General features: G+C 35.4%; 1 protein-coding gene across 1 annotated transcript in view; it reads left to right on the top strand.

Annotated features, from left to right (window-relative positions):
* Positions 1-12,856, top strand: part of Cps1 (carbamoyl-phosphate synthase 1) — a 110,779-nt gene that overhangs the window by 75,478 nt on the left and 22,445 nt on the right. Inside the window, exons 23-29 of the mRNA XM_004653515.2 lie at positions 737-802; positions 1,238-1,301; positions 2,489-2,670; positions 7,659-7,853; positions 8,276-8,343; positions 9,812-9,887; positions 12,463-12,540. Coding sequence (XP_004653572.1) covers positions 737-802; positions 1,238-1,301; positions 2,489-2,670; positions 7,659-7,853; positions 8,276-8,343; positions 9,812-9,887; positions 12,463-12,540 — 729 coding nt within the window. The remainder of the gene's footprint in view (positions 1-736; positions 803-1,237; positions 1,302-2,488; positions 2,671-7,658; positions 7,854-8,275; positions 8,344-9,811; positions 9,888-12,462; positions 12,541-12,856) is intronic.

The following is a 12,856-nucleotide window of genomic DNA, read 5'->3' as shown; positions in this document are numbered from 1 at the left end:
TTGGCTTAGGTACCACCAACTGCTTTTTGTCCTTTAAAAATCCATTGACTTTTCCCTGTACTTCAGGGCATATGTATACCCTGAGGTTTTAAACTTAATGCTGAATATTTTCTACTCAGCAATTATTATCTTTCTTTCTCTTACCTGCCTTGCACCAGCTTGCCCTGTTAGCCCTAAATTCTTTCTCACTAAACTGAGCTAGTGGCCCTTGAGAGTGTGGAATTGATCCATTTTTTTTTCTAGTTATGTTCAATAAGATCCTGATCTCCTTCTCCTCTTGTACTTTGTGGTAGTTGTATCACCCCATAGTGTTATTGGTGACCTAAATACTACTGGTAACCCAAAGCATCTGCAATTATTTGAAAGTCAAAGATACATAGAGGTCATTTAGTTTGCATTGGGATTCTACCCAAAGCTGCTTTATATAGCTTCCTGGATGAGTATTCCCCACAGATTCTATTAGGCCCATGGAGGTGTTACTACAGAGATGGTCTGGGGGTGGTACCTGGTTATCTATTGCGATGTAACCATATCATATTGTTTTGTTGCTTTTATTTTTAGAATTAGAAAACAATTGCATTGTATAGTTTTTCTTGTCTTTTTATTTGACAATAAGCACTAAAGAAATATGAATGCAACAGGAAAAAGTCAAAAGTCTTGAATATATGCATATATAAATACACATACCATATACACAAAGGAAGTCAAGTTCCTATTAATGATTTTTCTCTTGCAGATTGACACGTTGGCTGCAGAATACCCATCAGTAACAAACTACCTGTATGTTACCTACAATGGCCAGGTAGGAACTGCCAAACGGTCATATGCAGACAGCTCTGAATTTAGCAGGTGCCAGATTTTTTGTTCACATGTATTTTTCATCTTTGATTATCTGTAGACTTTAAAAATAAAATGACACCAGGCAGAAAAGATGCAATGGTATGTTTCTGTAACTAACTCTGCTAGAAGTGCCTGAAGAACATGGAACCAAGTGACACGTGCCGTGTTCTCATAGCTATTTAAGTGACAAGAATTGAGCTAGAACTTCTTTTTTTTCTTTTTGCAAGTAACTAGAGCTTGTATAACATGTTACATGTATGGGTCCCTGAGATTGATAAAAGGTGTATATGAACAAGACAAAGAATAAGGAAAAGACCCTTAAAGGCAGGGCAAATATTCCACTGAAATGGAAGAAGAGCATGCAATAATTTCCACCTTTTAAATTTTGCCCCCACAGGAGCATGATATCAAGTTTGATGAACATGGATTGATGGTTCTGGGCTGTGGACCATATCACATCGGTAACGTGATGACTTACTTTAAATAGGATTTTGCAATTAAAAGAGTGATCTTCATAAATACCAATTCCATTATTTCTAAGAGGGATGTAAAAATGACATTATAATAACTGTTTTGCAAATTAGGAGACTGAGATTCGGAGAAACAAAATCTGAATTTATTAAGTAATGCACTGATGGAAAAGTGAGATTCAAATATATCTATTAATCACAAGTTCCATCTCCTCTCTTTTCATCAGATCACTTTTAAACTCAGTTACTAAATTGAGTTACCCAGAAACTTCTTCGAGGACTAGATTAGGTTTTTACTATTTCTCTTCTAACGCAATTTCCATAGAGATCTCCATTTGGTGAAAGATTTTACACACCACTCAAGACCTACATTGTAGATACCTTCATTGAACTAACATCTGACTTCTATTTATATGAAACACAGAGTTTGCTTCATTGGTGGGAAGAACATTATATAACCAATTCAAATATATAAGATTGTGACATTTTTTACCTACTCTTAAGATTTTATATTTACTAACCACTCAATTTCTATTAAAATTTCAAATATGGATTAAATGGACAGTGATGGCAGTTAATAAGTAAAAAAGATAATATAAAAATGAAGAAATGTGAGATTGCATATATGTAGTCTGTTTCTTGAAGCCATATGTTTCAGATTTTATTATTAGAAGCATCAACATGATGCTAGCTTATATGTCTTTGGTCAAATTTTTAAGTGGGATTAAAATCATCTTACTTTAATATTGAGACCCCTGAGGCTGAGATGTGACTCAGTGGTCAAAGGCACTTGCTTGCAAAGTCTACTGGTCAGGTTCAATTCCCCAGTCCTATACAGGCAGATGCACAAAGTGGTGTATGTGTCTGCTCATATGCAACCCGAGTGATATTTCTCTATCTATGTCCTCTTCTTTCACATAAATAAATAAAAACATTGAGTCTCCAAATGTTTCAAATATGACAACTATATATTGAAGACCTTAGGGTATAAGAAAATCCAAATTTCATGACTGCCAAATTATTCCTTGCTTTTCTTGTTATTGAAGTTGTGTATTCCAGTGGTTTGAAATTTTATTTTTAGAAATTGAATTGAACGGCCTGAGCTTCCTTATGCTGGCCTGGATGGCAATATATTGCTGCTTCTCTTGTGCCTTTCCCCAATCTCCTCATCTCTGCAGGCAGCAGTGTGGAATTTGATTGGTGTGCTGTCTCCAGTATCCGCACACTGCGCCAACTTGGCAAGAAGACAGTGGTAGTGAATTGTAACCCTGAGACTGTGAGCACTGACTTTGATGAGTGTGACAAACTATACTTTGAAGAGTTGTCTTTGGAGAGAATCCTCGACATCTACCATCAGGAGGTAAAGAAAAGAAATAAACCCAAACAAAAAGAAAGCAGAAAAGTATATTCAGTAATGCTTTATATATAACTGCATTCATATATGTAGATTTATATTGTAATTTCCCTTAGGAGAAAGAGTTGCCAGTCTTTTTTATTGCTAAATTTTGTTGTTAAATTCTAATAACAGGCCTTGGCATAGAATGATTGTATTCATACTAAATCTCCCATTTTCTTTCCAAACATTCCAAGTATAGTTAAAACTACTTTATTACATGTACCATCTACATATTAACTAGCATATGATAGCTCCCTATAAATATTTTGTGGAATAATTTAATATATTACAGATTGTGTGGTTGAATGATGAGTGCTTCCCAGAGCAGGAAGGTCAGTTGACCTTCAAGGGCCACTTCAGTTCCTCTTCAATCAGATGAGGTTATTAACTTTCACTTTTAGACCATGCATCCATTTGGAATGTATTTTGTCTCTACATGCCCTTCTTTTCCAGTCACTTCTCCATCCCCACACCAATATTCTTGAGTGTATCTTCACTGGGAATTTGTTGATTATAGGTTATCCTACCATGGTAGAACTAGCCACTGGAAAATTCCATAGTCATGTCCAGCAGTGGTGACTTTGATGTCATTCTAGTTATTCTTCCCCATGAAGAATAACTCTATGTATAAAATATGCTCATTTAGAAAAAATACACTTTAGTTGGAATCATAATTCTTGGGTTCTAATTTTGACTGAACATTTACCAATCTCTTAAATTCTCTGCGCATCATGTTTATATTGATGAATACTATGAGAATGAAGCACAGTACATGCTGGTACTGTGAGGGAAATGCAGTTTCTATGTCTGACATGGCATTTTAAAGTGTCATACTTAGTGTTTGAGCAATATGATGATTTTATTATCATATAGAAAATAGACAAATTTTGTACATTTTTGATTGGTGTCTGGTCTGGTTTCCCAAGATAACCTAATTGCAGTACCATTGCTGAGAAAGCCCATGTAGATTGACAAAGACTTTCCACTGTCTTTTACTGTTTACTGTGAAGTTCTCTAGTGATAGATTCCTTTGGGGAGAGCATTCTGTGATGCATCACTCAAGGAAAGAAGTTACTTGACAGACTGACCCTTATAATCAGTCATTTATCCTTGGGATATGTACCAACGTTCTGGTTCCTGAGACCAGATTGGAATTTTGATATTTGTGTTTATTTGCTTGTTAATAAGTGTGGGGAAAAGTTAAGAAAAAAAAAGATGACATTTGTCATTTACAAGCTTTTGATAGATAATATCCTGCCTAGTTCACAACTTTGCTTAGCTTAGTCTTTATAAGAGAAAAAGTGTTATTGAAGTAGTTTGAAGTAATTAAATTGAAATTGTCACATTGTTTATAGAGATCCCAACACTGTGTTTCTCTTTACTAGAGAATGAACTATTATTAAATCTTCACAGGGTACAATGAATTAAAGCCACACAGCCCCAGTACAATTCACATGTCCACTTCATTCACTTTTAGTTTGAGAAGCTTATAAACAGACAACATTGATTTCCTTCTATATCCATACCTCATTTTGAACTTAGTTTTCAATATTTTTTCATTGACAAACAGATCTGTGCCAGGCCTGGTAGCATGCATCTATAGTCCCAGTGATTTAGGAAGCTAAGGCAGGAAGATCATTTAAGTCCATGAAATCAAGAACAATCTGAGCAATATAGAAATTCCCAGTCTCATAAACAAACAAACAAATGATTTTAAGAATGACAAGCAAACTATATGACATGTTCAGATGTCCCTGACTGGTATGAGTCCTCCTTGGATAGTTGTTCTTGCTTTTAGAATGCACATTTTACCTGATTGTGTGCTGTAAAAATATATTCTGCTTAATGCTTAAGTCATATTTGTCTTAACAAATGTCTTGCACTATACACTATAGTCAATGATACTTCTGTAATACAAAGAATTAATTACAAACATTAATTAGTGATAATATGAACTCATTAAGGAACATATGGGATTTATTTCTATAACTTAGTTTATAATTAAATATGGTCCTAAGATCAGGCCCAAAATATAAAATGTGTTACTAAAATACAAATTATCAAAATATAAAACATGGTACTTCCCACTGGAAGATGTATAAATAGTGGCATTTTGGAAGTTTGAGATACCCTTATAATTGCAAAAGTCAGGGCCATTTTAATAAGGCAAATGTTATTTTTATTAGTAAGATAAGATAAACTTCCTCACTTTGCATTCTGCTTGAATTACAGTTTTTTTATCAGCACTAACCAAAGTGATTAGCTGCTAGAAGAAATTAAATGTTTTCAAAAATTTGAAACCGTTTATTTTAACTTTCTAGGGTTTTAAATAAATTACTGTTGTGTTATAGTTTCACTATTGTTTCAGAAATAATCTTGTGTTAACATAGTGATATTAGGCTTGAAAACAGGAAAGTAATATGAGTGAATATGAGAGATAGGGTTGGAGGCTGGAGCTCCATGCAGAGTTCTCTCCTAGCCTGCTTCAGTTCCTGGGTTCAGTCTGCAGTAGCAATGCAACTTGGGAACATACTGGATTATTTTAGGACTACATATATTAGAAATGAATGAAGCATTACCTTAAATTTGTAATATTTTGTTTCATTAGATGACATACAACCATTTAGTCCTAAGTTCTTATAATGATTGATCTGTGTGGGATACCAGAGTCTTGCTCCTACATCCATATAATTCCTTTACTTAGAATCAGGATCAGTTTAAGATTAGATTCTTCTGGGTTATTATGTTATATAAGTTACACCCAACAAACATGTTCTAATACTGAGTTCTTGCTTCTACATGGGCATAACATGCCCTGGCATCACATCCTTACTCTACTTGATGCCTGGGGACTTATATCTTCCAAGTGTTGATCTGGAGATCAGTCATGAATATTTGCTTTTGCACTGACATATTTTTCATCATTTTTCCTCTAGTATTACCATTTTAAACATCTTATCATCTAATATTAACTATTTCTGAAAAGAAATAATATTAATAATGTTATTACTAATAATATTGACTATTTCAAATGTTGGTACATTACCTAAGCCCAGCTGCTTGACAGTCTAAAGAAATGAAATCACATGTCAGCTCTGGATTTGCTAGATCAGAGATACAGGCAAGCCACATTACCACTATTGAAACCTGGCTTCTTTAGCTCTATAATAGAGTTAGTACTCATAATCATCACCATGATGATACTGTGAAGTTTGGTACAAAGGAAACAGTAAGTTCTCAATAAAGACAAGTAGCTACTGTCTTATTCTTGCTTCAAATTTTTTTGACTTCTTCGAAAATAGAATTCAGTTTAATACTTTCAGACATATGATTCCATGCTAAGTTCTCACTTAGTCAAAATGACTCCAACTATTGCTACTTCATCCTAATTTTTAAATAATTTTTGAAGTGTCATACACAGATCCTTTTAAAATACATTCAATTGAATAATCTATTTTTAAGTTTCATATTTTTATAACATTTTAATAACATTGCTCATAAATGAGAAATACAAGAACAAGCATTATTATAGTAAAGAAAATAAATTTCAAAGCTGTTAAAAATATATATTGAATATATTTTAAAGGATGAGAGTAGCTTATATGCACATGTAAATAGTGGTATCGTTTACAATGGATCTAAGCATCTGGTGGCAGAGTGTTTGTTTACATAGCACTGTAATTTCTGTCACCAGAGAGAAATTAGCTTCATTCCTTATGAGTATTTCAGAACAATTTCAAATCATGATAATATACTTTGGCATGTATCTTTCACTTCAGTAATTCCACCGATATTCAATAGTGGTTCATTAGGGCACATGCTAATTATACCGAGCTCAATGGCTTATTGGATGTCATTTTTTTCATATTAGTAATATTCATTTATAAATTTACAGTGTTTCTAGGACCTTGTATGCTGATTAATTATCTTAGTTAACCTACAGTCAGCCTTGTGAAGCAGGGTATATTATTTGACTAATTTCATAGACAAGAAGACTGCATCTCAGGTAAACATGGTTCACAGAGGAAAGTGATATGAAAAGGAACCACCCACTGCAATGCAATTCCTTGCCAACACATACCAGCTCAACCTCACTGTTACAACACCAGTATTAGGAAACATTGAGATTTGTTTTTTGGCTTTGTTTATGTTTATCTTGAGACTTTAACAACTAAAAGGAGATTCAGGTTTTTTTTTTTTTTAATTATTCTTTTGGTTTTTCAAGGTAGGGTCTTGCTCTAGCCCAGGCTGACCTGGAATTCACTATGTCTTAGGCTGGCCTTGAACTCACAGTGATTTTCCTACCTCTGTCTCCAGGGTGCTAGGATTAAATGTATGCACCAACATACCTGGATAGATTTAGTTTTAAGTGAGGAAATGTTTTTAATGAAACAGCCAAGGTAAGGCTAAAGAGTCTGGGATTACTGGTACAAAGGACTTAACTAAAATCTATTACTGGGTATTGGGACAGGTGCCAATAAGTCAGCAAAGGAGAAGAGATAATGGCTTGTGTCATAAAAGTGCAGATATTAAATAAAATGATTTAAACATAAGGGTGGTAAAGTGGTAGGGTGGAGGATATGGAGAGGTGTGCTGGAAGGAAAAAAAATATTTAGGAAGAGACATCAGTGGTCCAAGAAGCTATTGATTATAATATAGAATACATGGCACAAATCCATCCACTTGACTTTTTTTCCACACTGCTATCCATAAAAATCCCTCAAGTGATAATTCTGTGAATCTTTCGCATAGAGTTTTGGCTGCAATTGTCTGTAAAGACAAAACTCAATATGTTTATCACTGCAACATGACCTAATAATATTCCTTGATAAGAGGGGATGAAAGAATCACCATCAGAGCCTTTCAGTTCAGTAATGGTGGTAGTTTCAACACAGCCATCAACTTAGGCTGAAGTACCTGCAGTGTCTGAAGGCATGGGCTGTCTCTTCCAGGCCTGCGGTGGTTGCATCATATCAGTTGGGGGCCAGATTCCAAACAACCTGGCGGTTCCTCTATACAAAAACGGTGTCAAGATCATGGGAACGAGCCCACTCCAGATCGACAGGGCAGAGGACCGGTCCATCTTCTCCGCTGTCTTAGATGAGCTGAAGGTGGCTCAGGCACCATGGAAAGCTGTTAATACATTGGTAAGGAGCGAAACAAACATGTCTCTCTTTTCAAGGTTGTTTTTTGAAGAGTCATAACCTGAATGTTAACTACTAAAGGTGTTAACTAGAGGGCAGATAGAATACACTCTATGCTTAGTAAATTTAGGGTAAAATTCTATTTCCATGGCTGCACATAAATGCTGATTATAAATACATAGCAGCATTCTCATTACAATTCAGACTATGAAAAGGAGTTCAAACTAGTTTTGAACCAGATTTGATATTTAGAATGAGAAACTAGGAGTTTTATGTATTTCAATGTCCAATTTACATTTTAATGGAGTCTTTTGAGAGAATGAATAAAAAGTTAGGTTATCCCTTGATCTAACCATGCGAGTCTGAAATTTTATTGCATATTTCCAACTATTCACACATTTTGTGTTGTTGTTTCTACTAATTAGAATGAAGCTCTGGAATTTGCAAAGTCTGTGGGCTACCCCTGCTTGTTGAGACCTTCCTATGTTTTGAGGTAATATATTGTTTTCTGAAACAATGATTTAGCAGTTGGGAAATACAAAAATACATGCTGTATACTGATAACACTAGGCTTTGATATGTAGTAATTTGGTGGTCTGCCCATAGTCTCTATACCCTGACAGATGGAGCAGTATGTGTTCTTCCCACTCTATTCCTTTCCTTCAGGGAGTGCAGCAGATATATATATTCCAGTTCCACATTCAGAAGAAATATACCTTAAGGCATCTCCTTACCAATCTGAAGAATGGTAGCTTTGTATAGAGAACTGGACAATTCAAACACAATGGGCACATCTCTTAGCATTATCTATTTTCTGGTAGCCAGAAATGGCAGCCACTCTTTGACTATAATCAGCACCTTCTGATAATGCTTTCGTTTTGAAAATTTGAAGTTTTGAATCATATTTTTTAAGTAGGTGAATTATAATGGTGAGAAACATGTGTAGTGGGGAGCTTTTATATTAAACTTTGAAATGGTGTTCTATCATCAAAGGAGAAGTGGTGAATTATCACTTGCTCCCTTCAGATGTTGCCACATGTAAGGATCTACTTCACTGAACAGTGGATAATAAGAGAAACACAATTTGCTGTGCACAATTTGAAAGTGTAAATGGAATTTGAGATGAGATCCTTTAAAATAATGAAAAATTTTAAATGAGGTGGGAAACTTTCTTTTTTTGAAATGACATTTTGTGTAAACTGCAGTCTAATAATATGACTTTGAGGTATTAAAGTAAATTAACTTAAACAACATGCATGTGTTTTAAGTGGCTTGGGGGGGAATCTTTGCCTATTGCAATGTAGTTTTCTGGACTCTGTGTTATCAGCCTTATTGCTATAGCTATCCTTTCACAAGCAAATGAAACAATAAAGTGATTTCTATAGAAATTTATAATAGAGTAGGAAAGGGAAAGGAAATAATACCTCTTAAAAGAAAATGTGCTGTTATTTTATTTTTCTCTCATTCTTTTTCTCCCTTCCCATCTCTTTTTGAAAATGTCAAAATGCAGAATAAATTGATTTAAGATGGCATTATTGCTTATGTATTTAGAAGCAAGGACACAGTTGAATATGTTTCAGTCAGATAGTGCATATTATGTTTGCAAATGTTACTAAAGAATTGGTTCTTTTATAATACTGGCAATAGGATGCCCTGCCTTGGCAGAGAGCCCATGGTTAAAGTTAGCTCTTAATGAACACTGAAGGGAAGGGCTAGAGAAATTAGGTTCTTGGCGGAATCCTGTTAACCTTTAAGAACTACCTGGAACCAGCAAAGCATTGAAACAGTGAATTGGAATGGGATTTTTCTGGTGATTAAGTGGAGTTTAGAAAAAGATAGTTTCTTAGCTCAGACTGGAACAAGAGATTGCTTAGAATTGTTCCAGGAATCAATCAAGTGGAGTTTACCTTCCTTTCAAAGTGGTAGACTCACCAGCTTTTCCTCCATGCTTGCTTTCCCAGTGGCTCTGCCATGAATGTGGTGTTCACTGAGGATGAAATGAAGAAGTTCCTTGAGGAGGCCACTCGAGTCTCTCAGGTAGTATCTCATCTTCTCCGGTGATTTTACCTCTTCCAATTATTGTTATTTGGTTTTGTATGCTGCTTCTTTTTTTTTTTTTTACACAAGCCATTAGGATATTTTCTCTATTTTCTGTATATTAGTGTCTTCAATGTGAAAATGAGAAAACTCAAAAATATTAAATGATAACAACATTCTTAGTGTCAGTGGAAGAAGATGCACGTTTGATCAAGGCAGATGCATTAATTGGGCTGCAGGAATCTGAGAGTATAACCACCAGAGCTGGTTGCTGACTGAGTGGCCTGTTCTTTAATGAGTTAAGCATTGGCCCTTGTTCCTGGGACTCCAGGCTCAAGAACTACCAGGCCACAGTCATCATTAACTGATGAAAACTTTCCAGGTGTTTCATTCTCAGCCTTTTAGGCTTTGTCTTAACCAACCATGAACTTTATTAGTAAGTCTCTTTGTTCACTTATTGATATTTTTCCCTATCCTCACATATTGTATTTGTGAGTTAGTGAAAATGTTTGTGATTTTGGAGTGACTGAAACACCTTTCTTCACCTCCCCAGATTTTACATTCTCTTTTTTGTTACATTGGTGTGATCTGTTTAAGATTTACCCAGTGGGTTTATTGATTTGCAGACTGAGTTGTAAAGGATGAAAGCAATGTTTGCCTTTAAAAAGCTTTCAAAAGCTAGATGATGCTTGATAAAAAGAACAATCTTCAGACTTGATGTTAGATGGGTGAAATGTGGAGGGAGCTGAAGAATGGAGTCAGAAACATCTCAAGAAGGGATAAAAAAACATGGATTGTTCCTGAGCACATGAAGCTGGACTCTTTCTCCATGTAACTGCTGCTTACCAAGGGTTCTTGGTCATGAAGACAGTGGATAAGCATGACAAGTGAGAAGAGGCAGCATGTAAATAAAGGAAATTAAGAGGGTTAGAACTTATATTTGGGTGAAAAATCAGTAACTGAGGGGAATCTCTTCCATGGGGCCATGAACTATCTTCTCTGCTTTGTTTTACTCTCTGCATAAGATCCTGCTGTGTTCCTCTTTTGAGAGGCCAGCCATTCTATTCACAGTCTGAGTGGTAATATAGAGGTTTATGGGCAACACTGAACCTCAGAAGAATTTCTACTCAGTAGACAATTTATTATTGTGCTTTCCTCTTACCATGTAGATTGAACCAATACTGAGCCAAAGTTTTATAATGGAAATATCCTAATTGAATATTTTCTGGATCAAGTCTCCTTATCAAACTACAGCAGAATATATGATATGTAGTTCAGTACACTTAGAGTTAAACTCAAGCTATAAACCATGCCTCTATTCATCTACTCATTCATATATAGTGGCTGCTAGGTAAGGTTTTGTTCTCATTACCAGAGTATAAACTCTTGATAAGACATATAGATCTGTAAGATATATACTGTCTGTGCTCACAGCAGATTTTCTTTGCTAGAGACATCAAAATGTCATATGATTAACTGTTGAGAGCAGTAACTATGCAGGGTGCTGAGAGATGCTGCAGAAGTATTGTATTGGTGTTCAGTCCTTGAGGAATGGATTTTTAAATTGCTGTCTGATGGGTGATTCATAGTTAATTGGGTGAAAGTCTTGTTTTGTGGGTATGAGTAGGAAGAAACACCATGTGTAAAGGCCAAAAAGTGAGAAACAGCATGCAGTTTCTAGAAACTGATAACAGCATTCTTTATAAGGTTAGGACAGCAAATATGACACTGATTCTACTGGTCAGTCTTCTGTAGCAAAGAAAAAGGTAATTACAGAACAAGACTGAGCTCTTGGAAAGAGGTTTGTGAGCTACTGTTGTCTGTAGCTCAGGCTAGAGATAACAGTGCCTTATACCAGCGTGATGACAAGGTGGACAAAAATGCTGAAGATGGTCATTGAAAGAAATTAGTGAAATATTGGAGGGTGAGGGAGAAAGGTGATCAAGAATGACTCCTGAGTTATTGATTCAAAACCCCACAAGAGAAGCATGTGCTGAAATTAATAAAGAAACATGTTTGGTTTTCTAGTTGCCAACATCATACTCTACAGACAGGAGGTATAGCAACTTCAAACAAAGGATTTCATCTTTAAAGCAGAAAGCCAAAAGAAAAGTTACTCTTCTATGCTCATTCCATGCTCATGTGGAACATTGACTCAGGAACTTGTAGCACTTGAGGAAAGATGAGAGTCAGAATAGAGAAAGAACTTGACCCCGTGATCACACAATTACATATAGAGATAGGTCTATGATTATGATGGCAGAAAAATGAACCACATTCTCCTTTATCTTTAAGTACTTCTTCCCTTCAATTGGCTCAGAAGCCAATGGTTGACATTTTAAAACTCATTTTTATTTTGCTGAGCCCTTGGAGTTATAGAAAAGTCTTGTTCTTACTGTAAGCAAAACATGACCTTATTCTTACAAAGCAGTTTGGCTAATGGGTTTATGTTGTTGCATGTTAGCCTTGAGTTTTCTTTAAGCATTGCCCTGGTGTTTATTTAAGGTGCATAGCTTATGCAGCATTATATATATACTTTCAGCTGAAATTTGGCTTCTGCTTTCTCTGTTGACAGGAGCACCCAGTGGTTCTGACAAAATTCATTGAGGGTGCCCGGGAAGTAGAGATGGATGCTGTTGGCAAAGAAGGAAGGGTATGTGCCTCATCTTCATTTTTCCAATCCTTGTCTTTCTTTAGCAAGCTTAAAACATTCACAGGGTAGAATTCATAATTTCTACAGAGCAGGTAAAGAAGCTGATAAAAAAACAAACAAACAAAAAACAGAAACAAAAACAAAAACCCTCTCTTATTTTCTGACAGTTCCATTGATATGTCATGGATATTCTATTTCTTTTATTTTAGGCTATTAGCATTTCTCTTTGATGATATTCAAAATCAATTATTGTCCTCCTGTACTCATCATCCTTTTTGAACAGATTTTCTCTCATTTTCTTTTGTTTGTGATTTCC

Source organism: Jaculus jaculus, chromosome 4, assembly GCF_020740685.1.
Source record: "Jaculus jaculus isolate mJacJac1 chromosome 4, mJacJac1.mat.Y.cur, whole genome shotgun sequence".
NCBI classification, from domain to species: Eukaryota; Metazoa; Chordata; class Mammalia; order Rodentia; family Dipodidae; genus Jaculus; species Jaculus jaculus.
The sequence above is the reverse complement of the archived record's forward strand: the minus strand, read 5'-3'. Positions and strand labels throughout refer to the sequence as shown.